The sequence below is a fragment of the Salmo trutta genome, chromosome 20 (assembly GCF_901001165.1).
Source record: "Salmo trutta chromosome 20, fSalTru1.1, whole genome shotgun sequence".
In the NCBI taxonomy this organism is placed as follows: domain Eukaryota; kingdom Metazoa; phylum Chordata; class Actinopteri; order Salmoniformes; family Salmonidae; genus Salmo; species Salmo trutta.
In genome coordinates, this window is record NC_042976.1 from 12,189,981 (window position 1) to 12,207,531 (window position 17,551).

The 17,551-nt window shown below is 42.2% G+C and overlaps 2 protein-coding genes across 8 annotated transcripts in view; both read left to right on the plus strand.

The window, feature by feature from the left end:
* The window catches only part of LOC115155557 (band 4.1-like protein 5), a 47,837-nt gene extending 44,535 nt beyond the window's left edge, over positions 1-3,302 (plus strand). For 4 of the 7 annotated variants that reach the window (XM_029702263.1, XM_029702267.1, XM_029702264.1 and 1 more), the window contains 5 exons: positions 105-186; positions 333-425; positions 634-699; positions 849-982; positions 1,607-3,302. In XM_029702263.1, coding sequence (XP_029558123.1) covers positions 105-186; positions 333-425; positions 634-699; positions 849-982; positions 1,607-1,673 — 442 coding nt within the window. In that variant the 3' untranslated portion in view covers positions 1,674-3,302. Of the gene's footprint in view, positions 1-104; positions 187-332; positions 426-633; positions 700-848; positions 987-1,606 lie in introns of those variants that run through there. The other 3 variants (XM_029702265.1, XM_029702268.1, XM_029702266.1) reach the window with 3 other exon arrangements.
* Positions 3,303-6,395: 3,093 nt separating this feature from the next.
* Positions 6,396-17,551, plus strand: part of ramp1 (receptor activity modifying protein 1) — a 101,287-nt gene continuing 90,131 nt past the window's right edge. The window contains exon 1 of the mRNA XM_029702270.1: positions 6,396-6,975. Within this exon, the coding sequence (XP_029558130.1) occupies positions 6,918-6,975 (58 nt within the window). The 5' untranslated portion in view covers positions 6,396-6,917. The remainder of the gene's footprint in view (positions 6,976-17,551) is intronic.

Below are 17,551 nucleotides of genomic sequence, written 5' to 3' on the forward strand. Positions count from 1 at the left end.
ATTGTGTCCATTGATAATGTGTATGTTATCCTTGCTATTGTTCAGTACTTCCTCATCAGACCCTATAGGAATGAATTAAACTCTCGTCCCTCTGTCCTCATCAGTGTTGAGATGTTGGCTGTGGATCTCATGCAATCAGCACCTATGATGCCCCTTGAAATACTTAATGGGGGGCAACCAACAAAGGTAATCAATTAATCTGTGTTTTGCTTTTCCGGGTTACTCGCGTGCATTAGAATGCAAACTACATCTGAATGCACAGAGAATTGTATGCCTTTTTGTGGGAATGTGAGAGCTGTTTGTAACATAGCCATTGGCTTGTCACTATGCAGGCCAAACCTGAGGAGCTGAAGATGCCCACCCCTCTGTCACTGCAGGCCCCGCTGAGCAGTAACCTGATAGACTTCTCAGACCCAACCCCAGTAGTAAGTCTATAGACCCTGTCTGCTGCCTCACGCTTCAGCTGCTGTTATGTTGCCTTGAGTAGTTCAAACTTACCAGAAATAAGTGTGATTCGCTTTAAAGTTCAAACCCATTATGCCTACTGTATGTTGACAGGTCAGCTACTTACTTTGGCCTCATTGTGCCAAGTGATGGGTGTTTGAGTAACTCTTCAACATTGTTCTCTTGTAGTTACTGCCACCATCAGTGCAATCCAAGCCCATGATATCACCTCGCTGGATCATCCCTGCTGCTGCGGTGAGTACTGATGGACATTGACTGTCTTTAGCCTGCCTGTCTGGCCTGGGTTTAAGTATGTCTGTACGTCAGTCTACCATCCCTACTGTAGCTGCCTCATGTAGAGACTGACCCAGCCAGTCCACTTTCCTTCTCCCATTCTAACACAGCCACTCACTGCCATCTTTACTAACGGCCTCTTTGACCTTGACCCCTCTGCAAAGACCGCCGCCCCTCTCCAACCTGAAGGGGGGGCCCTGCACCCCCGTCTCTCCTCTCAAATGCACAATGTGATGGACACCAGGTAACTCCGTCGTGGCACGTGGTCATCTCTACCTTGTCCTAATGCTCTTTAGGTCATCTAATCTGGACATTGTGGTCATCGTTGCTAGTCTTAGTTGCTAGGGGCTTTTGATGCCATGCCATATGCTCTGTTGTAAAGACTAGACAATATAATTCTCCATCCTGTTAATAATTGAAGCCTGTAGTGATTAACATCCCCATTTACTAATTATGGTCCTGATGAGCTTCCATATCTTGAAATAGCTTTGGTGAAAGCTGAAGCTAAATGTTTCATTTTCCACTACATCTCTACAGAAGTTATAAAGTTTGACTGTACTGCTGAATAAAGTCTGTTTGTTAAGATGAATGTTGTGAACACTAAAAGTTAGTAGTGATCACATCAGGTAAATGGAAAGATGAATGGTGCAGGCAGGTCTCCTGGAACAATATGCATAGATTGATGGATGTGAACCGTCTTGTGCAGTTTCTCATTACGTTGTGGCGTTTCCATGCATCACAGTATACTGGCTAGCAATACAATATTCCTATTCTACTAGAGTAGTACTATGATACATTATCTTATGTTGTGCACACTGAAAAGTAGGTGTTCTGGGCTTTTTATTTAGTTGTATTCTCCTCTCACCAGCGTTGTGGCCCAGCCACCCAAAGAGCACGGCACGAAGCACAAAGGTCTGTTGACCACTGAGCTCTGAGTGGGAACCAGGGGGGAGCTAGCTTCTACCCTCCTCACAACGAATACTTCCTACTCCTGGTGTTCCCAAACTAGGGGGCTACTTCCTACCCTGAGCACATTCATCTCCTACTGCGTTCCCAAACCTGGGGGAAGTTCCTGCCCTAGTGACAACCAGTATCTCCTACTGCGTTCCCAAACCTGGGGGAAGTTCCTGCCCTAGTGACTACCAGTATCTCCTACTGCGTTCCCAAACCTGGGGGAAGTTCCTGCCCTAGTGACAACCAGTATCTCCTACTGCGTTCCCAAACCTGGGGGAAGTTCCTGCCCTAGTGACAACCAGTATCTCCTACTGCGTTCCCAAACAATTCCCAAACCAGCAGCAATCAAGAGATTGGATTATTGGTATTCTTCGTCTCACTAGATTCCAGTTTGGAGCAGTGTTTTTATTTTTTATTTTAGTACCACAGTTGGTTCACTGGTTCTTTTCATAAGCATTCCTACAAAGTGCACAGACTCCCTTTTAGAAATGTTTTAAGCAGGAAGGGACTGCAATAAGAGCTAAGGAAGAGGACATCTGCTCCTCAAGCCACTGGATTATGTTGGAGCACTGGACCTGGACTCTTAGAAGATATGAAACAATGACTTTCTACTGACATTTTTTTATTTTGTCCTGTTATTTTTTTAATTTAAAGACATCCAGAGTGAATCGATCAAGTACCAGTGTTCAGTTAGGACCTGGTGCTCACTAGACGTTTCTGAATCTGATTAAGACTCAGTTATCAGAGGATGACAACGGCAATATGTAGCATGCAGGCATGAATTTAGCCATGAACAAGTCATATCTAAAATGTTATGCCTATTTTGTATCCATATAAAAACACTGTAGCTACAACCTGCCTTAAGCTAGCTGAATGTTAAATTATGATTGCATAACTTTACACAGTAAGTAAATACTACCACTACTATCACTACTGTTACTGTTACTAATACTACTATTACTAATAGTACTATTACTAATACTACCACTACTAATACTACCACTACTAATACTACCACTATTAATACTACCACTATTACTACTGTATCTAGGCCTATACTGTACTTTAGTTTTTCATCTTACTGAGTCAACTGCTTACGACTGGAGTGTCTGTGTGTGATGGTAATATCACACACAGACACTCCACTGCACTGTTTCTGGCTGTGGTCATCAATGACAGGTGACATGACTCATAGGCCTATTTCCTCTGTCAGCCTATCACAAACTGGCTCTCCATTGGTTCTTTTCCACACTAAGCCAATCACATACAGGATCTCTGGTGGTAGGAAGTTGTCAGTCAACTGTATTATTCACTAACGTAAGATGTAATTAAGAATGTATTTTAGATATCAGACGGGCGGTAGATCAGAAGTAGGTCTTTGTGAGACGATGTGCAGTAGAGGTAAAAGCAGAAGACATTTTCAAATACAGTTAATTTGAACAAGTGATCTGTGAACAACACCCATCTCAACGGAAATACTTAAAATACTTTTTTTTTTTGTGAAGTCTGAGTACTTTTTGAATAGTTAAAATAGCCACTCTGAGAAGATGTGTAGTGTTCTCTCTCTCTGTCTGTATCATGAATATAAACTCGGCAAAAAAAGAAACGTCCTCCACTGTCAACTGCGTTTATTTTCAGGAAACTTAACATGTGTAAATATTTGTATGAACATAAGATTCAACAACTGAGACATAAACTGAACAAGTTCCACAGACATGTGACTAACAGAAATGGAATAATGTGTCCCTGAACAAAGGGGGGGTCAAAATCAAAAGTAACAGTCAGTATCTGGTGTGGCCACCAGCTGCATTAAGTACTGCAGTGCATCTCCTCCTCATGGACTGTATCAGATATTCCAGTTCTTGCTGTGAGATGTTACTCCACTCTTCCACCAAGGCACCTGCAAGTTCCCAGACATTTCTGGGGGAAATGGCCCAAGCCCTCACCCTCCGATCCAACAGGTCCCAGACGTGCTCAATAGGATTGAGATCCGGGCTCTTCGCTGGTCATGGCAGAACACTGACATTCCTGTCTTGCAGGAAACCATGCACAGAACGAGCAGTATGGCTGGTGGCATTGTCATGCTGGAGGGTCATGTCAGGATGAGCCTGCAGGAAGGGTACCACATGAGGGAGGAGGATGTCTTCTCTGTAACACACAGCATTGAGATTGCCAGCAATGACAACAAGCTCAGTCCGATGATGCTGTGACACACCGCCCCAGACCATGACGGACCTTCCACCTCCAAATCGATCCCGCTCTAGAGTACAGGCCTCGGTGTAACGCTCATTCCTTTGAAGATAAATCCGAATCCAACCACAACTCGTCAGAGAAGAGCACTTTTTGCCAGTTCTGTCTGGTCCAGCGACGGTGGGTTTGTGCCCATAGGCGACGTTGTTGCCGGTGATGTCTGGTGAGGACCTGCCTTACAACAGGCCTACAAACCCTCAGTCCAGCCTCTCTCAGCCTATTGCGGACAGTCTGAGCACTGATAGAGGGATTGTATGTTCCTGGTGTAACTCGGGCAGTTGTTGCCATCCTGTACCTGTTCCGCAGGTGTACCGATCCTGTGCAAGTGTTACACGTGGTCTGCCACTGTGAGGATGATCAGCTGTCCATCCTGTCTCCCTGTAGCGCTGTCTTAGGTGTCTCACAGTACGGACATTGCAATTTTTTTGCCCTGGCCACATCTGCAGTCCTCATGCCTCCTTGCAGCATGCCTAAGGTACATTCACGCAGATGAGCAGGGACCCTGGGCATCTTTCTTTTGGTGTTTTTCAGAGTCAGTAAAGGCCTCTCTAGTGTCCTAAGTTTTCATAACTGTGACCTTAATTGCCTACCGTCTGTAAGCTGTTAGTGCCTTAACGACCGTTCCACAGGTGCATGTTCATTAATTGTTTATGGTTCATTGAACAAGCATGGGAAACAGTGTTTAAGCCCTTTACAATGAAGATCTGTGGAGTTATTTATATTTTTACGAATTATCTTTGAAAGACAGGGTCCTAAAAAAGGGACGTTTCTTTTTTTGCTGAGTTTATAAACGTATTTGCCTGGCAAGAACATTATTTGTCATATTATTGAATTCCATCTGCATCAGAGATTGTAGAGATGGTGATTGACCAACATGAGTGGTCTTTTTTAAAGCTCTATCTGAGAGGAAACTTTTCTCAGTTATACATACCACTGTTTTTCTCTGCTGTTAGAAATTGTGCTTCACCATGTAAGTGCAATTGTGTTGTAGCTCTCCTACGTTAATTTATTCCTCTTTTTGTAAGAGCACCCTTGTTATTCGCACTGTATTTAAGTGTATTGAAGATGTAAAAAAAAAAAAAACTGCTCTAGATGGTCACCATACTGATTTTGTGTCTTGTATGTACATTGAACGTCATTACTATTTAAAGGATATGTAGGCTAGTATGCCAGTAGTAATTTTGTACAATGTAGTACATTCTGTAAGTAAAAAAGTATTATAAAAAAACAAGTGTGAGTTTTTCCATTTAAGACCTCTGGTCCTTGAGAAAATGTTGATCTCTTCCTGTACATGCAGTATTATCACGAATGATATGCCCATCCGCATCCATTCATTGATTTCCTATAGAGCCTTTCCAGATGCTCAGACTCACCTCTTACACCACCAATGTGTAGCACCCACTTGGGGGATGCATGGTCAGCAACCATTTCTGTCAGAACGCTCACCACACATCAGCTATCAGGTGGAGAGATGAATGATATATACCAATTAGCAATGAGGAACTGGAATTGGAGCTGTTTGCTGGGACTGCAGGAGCTGTAATTCTGTGTTGATATATTCTAACACTAGATGGCAACATTAGGTGAGGTTGGACTGTACTACTTTATCGTCAAGCTTGCACAACCTGTCTGGTTTAACCCCTTAAATCCAATCCTATAGGTCAAATGTATTGTCTTTTAAAAAATGTATGTTGAAGCCTATCAACATTGACATCACATTGTAGTAGGCTAGGATGGGAGTCATTTTATTATAATGTCAACAATGACACCAGGCTGATACTGATCACTTTTGCCAGAAGCAAGTGTTCATTTTGAATGTGCAAAAGGCACCATTTGGTCACAATTTGTTTTATGTACAGTACTGAATGTAGTGTAGTCCCTGCAGCAAAGTCGGCCTCTGCCTTATGCTGCGTTCAAAACTACTGGGAACTCGAACAATAGGAGGTCAAATCATGACGTCAGTGATCTTCAGGTCGGAAAGTCGGAGCTCTAGAAAGAGGCCCGAGTTCGCGAGATCAAATCGATTTTTTTCACAGACGTGTTTTGAACACACTAAAGTAGGAATTCAATATTTCCCAGTTTCTTTGAACGCGGCATTACCCCCAGAATAGATACCCACATCGGGGATAATCGACTAGATACAGCTGCGTCCCGATTTCAGGGGGCCGGAACATATAAAAAAAAAAATTGATAGACTGCAAATTGACCGCAAGAAGCCCAAACATATACATTTGCCTAAAACCTAATCATGTTAAACCTTGCTGACATTTGTATGCTTGGGAATACTTTGTAACAGATTTCCAAAATTTAAAATAACTTTGAGCTGATTTGCTGGTGTTTTATGTGCCCCAAAAATAAAATGATAGATTTGTTTTGCTCAGAACGTGGGGGATCAAATCACCTGCGTCCCGCCAGTTGGGGAACCCTGGCCTACCTTCTGGTTCTGGTCCCGTGGCTCTCTGTTGCTGTCAGTCAACAGAACGCACGCTCGAGACCCAGCAGTTCACTGGAGGCTTTAGTCTGGCTCAGTGCGTTTCGGGCTTGCGCATGGTTGGTTGGAGTTGCCAAGTATGTCCTCGTAGTGTACGCAAGGTTTTTGGACTCTAATGGAACTTACCATTTTTGAATTGTCAAGACTCGATGTTGGTTGCATATTCATTTAAATGATAGCGAATCTATTTCGTAAAGAAAGTCGACGGGATAGGTTACTCCGAAAGCAAAACTCCCGACGACCCGACCCAAGTGTACCTTTCCCGAGTTTTTGCGCAAGGTGATAGTGACCGTGACGACAGTTGAGCTGCCTTTATAGTTGGCTGAGAAGAACGAGTCGAATGCTTATGGATTACAACTCTGTGACAGGGTCGTCTCTTTCTTAGTGGATACATTAGGGAGGGGAATTGTGACGCGTATATCGTCGGTTTCATCTTAACGCTTCTCCAACTTCTTGCATTGGATAGTCGTTTTTAAAGAAGACCATGGCATCGGATACCACACCAGTGTTGTCGAAACAGGTGCTCCTGTGGCTGGCTGTAGGTAAGTTTTGGAGAGACGCGCAGCGCACCGCTATCCTTGATGCCGCTCGGGGCTTTCTTTAATGAATGATGACCAAAACATAATTCGATAGAAACTGGAACGATGATAAAGTATTGACATATTAAAATAATGACCAACCCTTTCATCATGTTAAATCATTGATTCATTCGTAATATATAAATATTATTAAATCATGTTAATATTTTTAGAGATTCATATATTCAATCATTTTCGAAAACATGAAAAATATTCATTCTAACAAATAAACGTGCTTGTCTGAGCCAGAGGGTTGACTTGTGTGTGTGTGTGTGTGTGTGTATATATGGAAAGTCGTCATCATGAATCTGAATTATTACATATCCTAAGGGCATTTTCATAACATTTCGTGAAAGGAGGACGCTCCAGACATGGAAGGTCTAAGTGGCTTGTAAAAATGTGATGTCAATATGACATTTAGACTTTCCAGCAAGTTGGAGGTGCTCAAAACGGACCCATCCATTCAAGTTAATTATCGATTTTAATTAATCATGCAAAGCTCCCTCCTGCTGAGAAATGTATTTCACACTTCTCTTAACCAGCCTGCTGTGCTAAGGTCTGATGAGGGGTGTTTGTCTGTACGGTCTGTGCACACCTAATGGCTTCACTTTGCTCCCCAGTTTTCCTCTCCCCTTCAGCACGATCCACGTGGAGCCTCTATATTTCCAGTACACACACCGACTCACAGGACCAAGACATGGCTCCTCATAACTATTTAACTATTTCTGTCTAAGAATAGGCTAGCATTCTCTTTGCCTATTAGAAAGCTAGGTTTTACTGTTAAAACAGATGGAATACTTTGACCTGCCTAACTAAGGTGATCATTTTCAAATGATAGTTCACATCATTCAATATTATATGATTAATATTATTTGTTTCCCGATAAACCCGGCAATTGTGGATGCTTGGCATTGTACTGTAATGGTCTGTAGTGTTTAACTGTGTGAGAGTCTGAGTCATAACTGCAGAAGGCCACTGTGTGTTAGGACCCATACAGCAGCTCAGACTTTTAAATGAGGGAACCCTTATTCATTTAAAAAAAAAAAATTAATCTCAAAACTGAGTATAGAAATGGGAGCATGTCATGCTAAAACATTCCTCCATTTTGTTTTGTTCATAACAGAACCTCAATCAATACACAACCCTTTGTGCAAAATGCTGTCCACACTACTGTACCCTAAGACCCTGGCTAAAAAAATCACAAGAAAATCACATTTAAAACAAGCTCAAAGAGCATTTACATAGCTTGTCTCACTCTCTCTCGGTCCCTTTTGTCTAAATAAAGCATTTATTTTTTAAATAGCTTAAATGAGGGTGGAATTTCACTCTCTTACTGCTAAATGTATTGTATTTTGTATGTTTAATACATTTTAGTCATTTAGCAGATGCTCTTATCCAGAGTGACTTACAGTAGTGAATGCATACATTTCATTCATTTTTTCCCGTACTGGTCCCCCTGGGAATCGAACCCACAACCCTGGCGTTGCAAACACCATGCTCTACCAATTGAGCCACACGGGACCCTGTGTGTGTTTTCCTTGCTGGTTGATCCAGTGAGGCATGCTTAGCTGCAGTGTTCTAATCCAGTGAGGCATGCTTAGCTGCAGTGTTCTAATCCAGTGAGGCATGCTTAGCTGCAGTGTTCTAATCCAGTGAGGCATGCTTAGCTGCAGTGTTCTGATCCAGTGAGGCATGCTTACTTTAGCTGCGGTGTTGTTCTGATCCGGTGAGGCATGCTTCGTTTAGCTGCGGTGGTGTTCTGATCCGGTGAGGCATGCTTCGTTTAGCTGCGGTGGTGTTCTGATCCGGTGAGGCATGCTGCGGTGGTGTTCTGATCCGGTGAGGCATGCTTCGTTTAGCTGCGGCGGTGTTCTGATCCGGTGAGGCATGCTTCGTTTAGCTGCGGCGTTGTTCTGATCCGGTGAGGCATGCTTCGTTTAGCTGCGGTGTTGTTCTAATTAAACATGTCCAATTTAACAGAGGGCTCCTGAATAATGAGTGACCGTAGGGGTGCCAGATTATTGGGAGCATTCTTGATTGACGCCAACACTTCCTCCCCATGAAGCACCAGCATGCTTTTCCTATATGAGGTTATTCTCTGGTAAGGACTAAAATCTACAAACTGAACTAAGTTTGTCATGTTTGCAGTGCTGTGTCTCCTGTTTGTCAGTTCTGTTTCTTTGGAACTCTGACCTCCTGTGAACCCTGTTTCCTCATCACATGATGTCACTCAGAGGGAGTTTATCGAGCATTCAATCAGAGGTGCTGACAACAAGGCTGAAGTATTGACTTGTGGAGGAGGTGGTGGGAAAAGGGAGGAGGTGAAGTGAGGCCCAGAGGAGTTAGCTAAGTAGTTTAGGAGACAGAGTGGATGTGTACCGCTGGTAAGGATTAAAATGAAGGGAGGGGACGAGGGAGACCTATTGGAGTTGGCTAAGTAGCATTAAGAGACAGAGCGATGGTCTACCGCCGGTAGGGGAAAACAATGACCCCATGGGATGACTGAAGCGGGGAGGAAGTGTCAAGTTTGCCCCCCCCCCCCTTTTTCAGAGCTGGCTTTGTGTGGCAATCAACACTGATCCTCTGAGATTTATTACCCTCACAGGAGACTCCCCACTACTCTCTCTGGCCCTCTCCAACACACATACTGCAGACGTACAGTTAAAGTTGGTCAGTCATCTGTCTTCACTAGTGTGGGATTATTTTTATTTGTTTTGGACACATACTCTGCCCCTCTCCAACAGGACATTAAACGTCACCATTCCTAGGAGAGATTAATAAGAAATTGTGGAGGCGGGGCCGAGGTAGGCAGGAAGAAAAAGTGGAGATTGGTGTTTAGGTCGTTTTATGACTACAGTTGTCAGCTCTGCTGTGTTCTCAGGTCCAGTTGGACTGGTGGGACAGGCCCACCCACTTGTGATTGGACTGATTGGAGTCATCTGTCGTGAACTACATTATGACTGGAGAGATCAGGATGGAAACCATGACTTCTTTCATGTAGTTGTCCTCAAGTGTAACATGATAAATATCTGGATTTCTCTTTAAAAACTACTATCTACAACTCTTTCTATGGTCAGTCTCCCATATTCAGTGAGCGGACTTCTGCCAAATGTAGCATGGCAATAGGCCAATATTTTTTGCTTTAACTCTGTTCATGGCGCCCCACAAAACCTACATACAGCAGCATTATTTATTTCACTCAGTGGGCAGCAGAGCTGATTTTACAGCCCATTGGTTTTCATGCCTGTCTTATAAAGCACATTTAACCTTGTATAGCAAAGGCACAGCATCCCTGCTGGCTGCAGACAGAGACATCCAATGGCTTCTCATTAGTGACCCAAAATCCAGGGAGTGAAGATATGAAAATACACTCCTCTCTTCCATCACCGCATATCTTAGATATATATATATATACATCTGTCTCTCTCTCTATATATATCTCTATCTTTATCGCCATCTCTATCTAGCTCTATATATCTATATCTACATCTCTATCTAGCTCTATATATCTATATCTACATCTCTCTCTATATCTATATCTCTATGTATCTTTATCGCCATCTCTATCTAGCTCTATATATCTATATCTACATCTCTATCTAGCTCTATATATCTATATCTACATCTCTCTCTATATCTATATCTCTATCTTTATCGCCATCTCTATCTAGCTCTATATATCTATATCTACATCTCTATCTAGCTCTATATATCTATCTACATCTCTCTCTATATCTATATCTCTATGTATCTTTATCGCCATCTCTATCTAGCTCTATATATCTATATCTACATCTCTCTCTATATCTATATCTCTATGTATCTTTATTGCCATCTCTATCTAGCTCTATATATCTCTCTCTCCAGATAGATAGATAGATAGATAGATAGATAGAGAGCTATATATATATATAGATATAGAGAGAGAGAGCTCTCTATCTCATAAGTTTGGGGTCACTTAGAAATGCCCTTGTTTTTGAAAGAAATGCACATTTTTGTCCATTTTAAAATAACATCAAACTGATCAGAAATACAGTATAGACATTGTTAATGTTGTAAATGACTATTCTAGCTGGAAACAGCAGACTTTTAAAGGAATATCTACATACCGTACCAGCCATTATCAGCAACCATCACTCCTGTGTTCCAATGGCACGTTGTGTTAGGTCAAAAGGCTAATTGATAATTAGAAAAACCTTTTGCAATTATGTTAGCACAGCTGAAAACTGTCGTCCTTATTAAAGAAGCAATAAAACTGGCCTTCTTTAGAGTAGTTGAGTATCTGGAGCATCAGCATTTGTGGGTTAGAATAAGGCTGTAACGTAACAAAATGTGGAAAAAGTTAAGGGGTCTGAATACTTGCAGTATGGCTGTCCCCAAAATGCCACCCAATTCCCTATATAGTGCACTACTTTTAACCAGTGCAAATAGGGTGTTAGGGTACCATTTGGGATGTATTTCTCTCCACACTTTGTTTTATTGTCACATACACCTGATAGGTGCAGTGACATTTGTTGTTTTACTGGGTCAGCCATAGTAGTACGGCAACCTTGGGTAAATTAGGGGTAAGTGCCTTGCTCCAGGGCACATTGTCAGATTTTTTTACCTTGTCAGGTATTCGAACCAGCAACCTTTCGTTTACTGTCCCAATGCTCTAACCGCTGGACTACCTATCGCCCTTTAACCACTGGTCACGGCAGGCTGAGCGAGAGAGTGAGGACAATTGCTCTCAGGGGCCAGTCATTCCGTGAGCAGCCAGCCACATCTAGGGCCGTGACGGTAATTACAAGTATTTGTGGAGCGTGGCTGTTTCCCCATTGAAGCCAAACCCCCTACATGTGCACGTAGCAGGACTGCTTCAAGCCCTCAGCTGGACAACTCATTGTGTACCAATGACTCTTTGATCCAACTGAGCTGCATGCTGCATGTTAAGGAAGTGCAAACAGCTCACAAAAGTATGATTTAGAGGGACGCACGCACACACACTGGTTGACTTACCATTAGGCAGAAGAGGCAATTGCCTCAGGCCTCATGTCATCAAGCGGCATCATGAGCTGGCCATAAAATCCAAATAAAAGATTCTCTGCTTGAGGCCTCATGCTCCACTCGAGGCATAATAAAATAATAACACAAAACCCCCATCAAAATCCGTCTGTGTGAGCTAGAGTGTTTTATTGCATGGTCTGTGTCTCAATCCATTGCATCTGTTGATGTTCGGCTGAGCTACAGCGATGTTTGTCAGACCAGGAGACATCCCGGAAATTGGTCTTCTCACGAAAACATCTGTAGCATCCGGATGTTTTGGACGGCACTCTACACCCCTCTATAGGGAGTTGTAACTCTCACGAACACAGTGGTGTGCTCCCTTTTGTTCTACAACCCCACAAGTGTCACAAGACATCTTATGTCTTGCCTATTCACCCTCTGAATGGCGCACACACACACACACACCAAGTCTCAAGGCGTATAAATCTTTCTTTAATCTGTCTCCTCCCCTTCATCTACACTGATTGAAGTGGATTTAACAAGTGACATCAATAAGGGATCATAGCTTTCACCTGGATTCACCTGGTCAGTCTGTCATGGAAAAAGCAGGTGTTCTTAATGTTTTGTATGCTCGGCGTTTCTCTGATATAGGGCAGACAATTAATTCCTTTTGATTTATTACATTTTGTTTCTGTTTTTCCATGTGTGCATCTGTTATTAAATGGATTTATGTGGGCTAATAGCAGTAAGGCCGAATGTTTAATCAAATAATTTTTGTATATATTTTTTTCATACCTACAGACGTCCTAACATTTGAAATCAAATAACTAAATGATCCTTGGTATGACCATCTTAATACAAATCTATATGTTAGCTCGGTAGAAAACCAGCCCCGGGTCATTAGACTCTAGGGGGTATTTAATACACAATCCACAGCATAATTATTAACTAGACCATGCTTAGAGAGATATTCAGTGTCTGATTTGTTATTGTTGCGCATCTACCAATCACTGCCCTTCTTTGAGGCTTTCGAAAAGCTCCTTGGTATTTGTAGTTGAATCTGTGCTTGAAATTCAATACCTGACTGAGGGACTTTATAGATGTTCTATGTATGGGGGACAGAGGAAGGGGTAGTCATAAAAAAATACATCTATTATTTCACACACAGTGAGTCCATGTAATTTATTATGTGACTTGTTAAGACAAATTTTACTACTAAACTAATTTAGGCTTGCATGAAAAAAGGGGCTGAATACTTATGCAATTACTATTTTAGTTAGCAAATTTTTATTAACCTTGAAAACATGTTCGATTTTTTTTCTTCCACTTTGGCATTAGATATTTTGACTAGATTGTTGACAAAAAAGGACAATTAAATATGTTAATTGTAATCCCACTGAATACTTTTGCTAGGCATTTCATTGTCTTTTTTGTCAGACTGCATCAGATATGTGAGCTACATATAGTAAGACAAAGGGGCACTGATCGAATCACATTTTATTTGTCACGTACACATCATTTGCAGATGTTATCACGGGTGTAGCGAAATGCTTATTCACTCTGATGCTTTCTCCGGTGAGATAGTTTCAGCCACTTGCGAATTGAAGGAAAGTTGATGGGTGCACATTGTTCTGATGTTGTAATTAATTTGGAATAATGTGCATAGGTAACCTACTTTTTGAAGCGATTTGTTTGACAATCAAATCAAAACACATGCGCCGAATACAACAGGTGTAGACCTGTGAAATGCTTACTTACAATCCCTTAACCAACAGTACAGTTTTAAGAAAATACCCCAAAAAAGTAAGAGAGAAGGATAACAAATAATTAAAGAGCAGCAGTAAATAACAATAGCGGGGCTATATACAGGGGGTACCAGTGTCGAGGTAATTATGTTCATGTAGTTTGACTTATTAAAGTGGCTATGCATAGATAATAACAGAGAGTAGCAGCAGCGTGGGGGGTGTGGGGCAATTCAAGTAGTCTGGGTAGCCATTTAATAAGCTGTTCAGGAGTCTTATGGCTTGGGGGTAGAAGCTGTTTAGAAACCTCTTGGACCTAGACTTGGCGCTCCAGTACCACTTGTCGTGTGGTAGCAGAGAGACCAGTCTATGACTACGGTGGCTGGAGACTTTTGCAATTTTTAGGGCCTTCCTCTGACACTGCCTAGTATAGAGGTCCTGGATGGCAGGAAGCTTGGCCCCGGTGATGTACTGGGCCGTACGCATTACCCTCTGTAGTGCCTTGCGGTCGGAGGCTGAGCAGTTGCCATACCAGGCAGTGATGCAACCAGTCAGGATGCTATTGATGGTGCAGCTGTAGAACCTTTTGAAGACCCATGCCAAATCTTTTCAGTCTCCTGAGGGGGAATAGGTTTTGTCGTACCCTCTTCACAGCTGTCTTTGTGTGCTTGGACCAAGTTAGTTTGTTGGTGATGTGGACACCAAGGAACTTGAAGCTCTCAAACTGCTCCACTACAGCCCCGTTGATGAGATGGGGAATTTCATGGCTACAGACGTGAGTGCTATGGGTCGGTAGTCATTTAGACAGGTTACTTTAGTGTTCTTGGGCACAGGGACTATGGTGGTCTGCTTAAAACATGTTGGTATTACAGACTCAGACAGGGAAAGGTTGAAAATGTTAAGACACTTGCCAGTTGGTCAGTGCATGCTCAGAGTACACGTCCTGGCAATCCGTCTGGCCCAGCAGCCTTGTGAATGTTGACTTGTTTAAAGGTCTTATTCACATCGGCTGTGGAGAGCGTGATCGCACAGTTGTCCAGAACAGCTGATGCTCTCATTGCATATTTCAGTGTTACTTGCCTCGAAGCGACCATAGAAACGATTTAGCTCATCTGGTAAGCTCGTGTCACTGGGCAGCTCTTGGCTGTGCTTCCCTTTTTGTAGTCTGTAATAGTTTGCAAGCCCTGCCACATCCGACAAGCATTGGAGCCGGTGTGGGACGATTCAGTCTTAGTCCTGTATTGACGCTTTGCCTGTCTGATGGTTCGTCGGAGGGCATAGCAGGATTTCTTATAAGCTTCCGGGTTAGAGTACCACTCCTTGAAAGCAACAGCTCTAACCTTTAACTCGAATGTGGCCTGTAATCCATGGCTTCTGGTTGGGGTATATACGTACCGGTCACTGTGGGACGACGTCCTCGATGCACTTATTGATAAAGCCAGTGACTGATGTGGTGTACTCCTCAATGCCATCGGAAGAATCCCGGAACATATTCCAGTCTGTGCTAGCAAAACAGTCCTGTAGTTTAGCATCGGCTTCATCTGACCACATTTTTATTGTCTTAGTCATTGGTGCTTCCTGCTTTAATTTTTGCTTGTAAGCAGGAATCAGGAGGATAGCGTTATGGTCAGATTTGCCGAAGGGAGGGCGAGGGTGAGCTTTGTACGCGTCTCTGTTTGTGGAGTAAAGGTGGTCTAGAATTTATTTCCCTCTGGTTGCACATTTAACATGCTGATAGAAATGAGGTAAAACTAATTTAAGATTCCCTGCATTAAAGTCCCCGGCCACTAGGAGCGCTGCCTCTGGGTGAGAGTTTTCCTGTTTGCTTATGGCGGAATGCAGCTCATTGAGTGCATTTTTAGTGCCAGCCTCGGTCTGTGGTGGTTTGTAGACAGCTACAAAAAATACAAATAAACTCTCTAGGTAGATAGTGTGGACTACAGCTGATCATGAGATACTCTACCTTAGGCGAGCAAAACCTTGAGCCTTCCTTAGATATCGTACACCAGCTGTTGTTTACATATATGCATAGGCCCCTGCCCCGTGTCTTACCAGAGGCTGCTGTTCTATCCTGCCGATAGTGTAAAACCCCCAGCCGTATGTTCTTAATGTCGTCGTTCAGCCACGACTTGGTGAAACATAAGATATCACAGTTTTTAATGTCCCGTTGGAAGGATATACGTGCTTTCAGTTCGTCCCATTTATTTTCCAGTGATTGAACGTTAGCTAGCAGTACGGAAGGCAAGGGCAGATTAGCCACTTATCAATCAGATGAAATCATCTAGTTGTGTTATTGGCACATTAAAATGTTAGTTAAATTACTTGTCTTTACTATATCACTACTATATCACAACTTCTTTTTGTCATTCTCACACACACACACACACACACACACACACACACACACACACACACACACACACACACACACACACACACACACACACACACACACACACACAGTTCAGTAACAATTTACTTGACACCTTGCATTATGACATGGTCATAAACATGTCATAAACATGTCATAACAGCTGACAATGCACATATTTAGACCTGTTGTGACATATATAACATTATTTTATGGATGATTATAACACCTACATAAAGTGTCAAAATCCACAAAATCCACCATATCAGGAAAACCATTCCATTACTACAACAGCCTACTTCTCAACAGTATTATTATGATACATGTTTTCTAAAATGGACCATATTTAATTATCATTGTAATTGCGCACACCTATGATGTCAGACATGTGCCTACCCCAATGCTCTGTTGCTGATGACTGGGATTTGAGCAGAAGGACAAGACACACTCTTTTTGACTGATGACTGATATAAGGGAGTGTATGTGATAGGCCTATCTGGCTTAATAATTCTGATGGTTATGCTTCTTGACAGTGTTATAAAGTGTATTTTCTTAGTTCAATTAAAGTTGCACAGTATAGTCATAATGCTTCTTGACAGTGTCATAAAGGGTATTTTCTTAGTCCAAGCAAAGTGGTCATAATAAATGTTCCCTCTAATTGTTTTCGTCACTGAGCAAATTTCAGATCTGCTGAGCACAAACTTGAACGTTGTGAAAATTCTGTGCAACTTCCAGCATGCGTTTACTGTGAACCATGAGGCTGTACCCGCTTTAATTTACAGTTTCAGACGGTGGTCAAGTAGGCTGTTGTGGATGATCATCATGTAGACCTACCAGAGTGGCCTACCATCAAAAACAATGGAGAAAATGCATCCCATAACATGGAAATAGCTGTTCTATCATTCAGCCTACAGTAGCAGCCAATGTGTGGTGTTCAATGTAGGTCTACATTCCTTGAGACTTTTGAAAAAAAAAACATGCAGGGCTTGACATTAACCTGTTTATCCACAGAAAATGTTGTTTGATTCAAGAAACAACTTTACAAAATAAAATACATTATTATTCCCATACCATTATTACAGAGAATCAGAGAAATTATGCTACCCTATTGGCTACTTAGCTTATTCAAGCCTGTCTGAAAATACAGCACTTCCCCTTTTAATAAAAACTAAAAAGCTCTTTACCAACTCGCTTTTCAAAGATGTCTAGAAATGTACACTTTTGTGCTCTTTTAAGAAGCAATCCCTCCGCTATTGCTGACTACAACTTATCTAAAACTGGGCTAAAAGCTCACTAACTAGTAAAGGATATGCACATGTGGCTACATGCAGCTCTCACTTTGATCTCAAAACAAGCACATCTACTCATGCTGTAAACACAGTCCAGTTCAAAGTGAATGGCACAGATCCATTATGGCAATATTCTATTTGCATATAGGCCT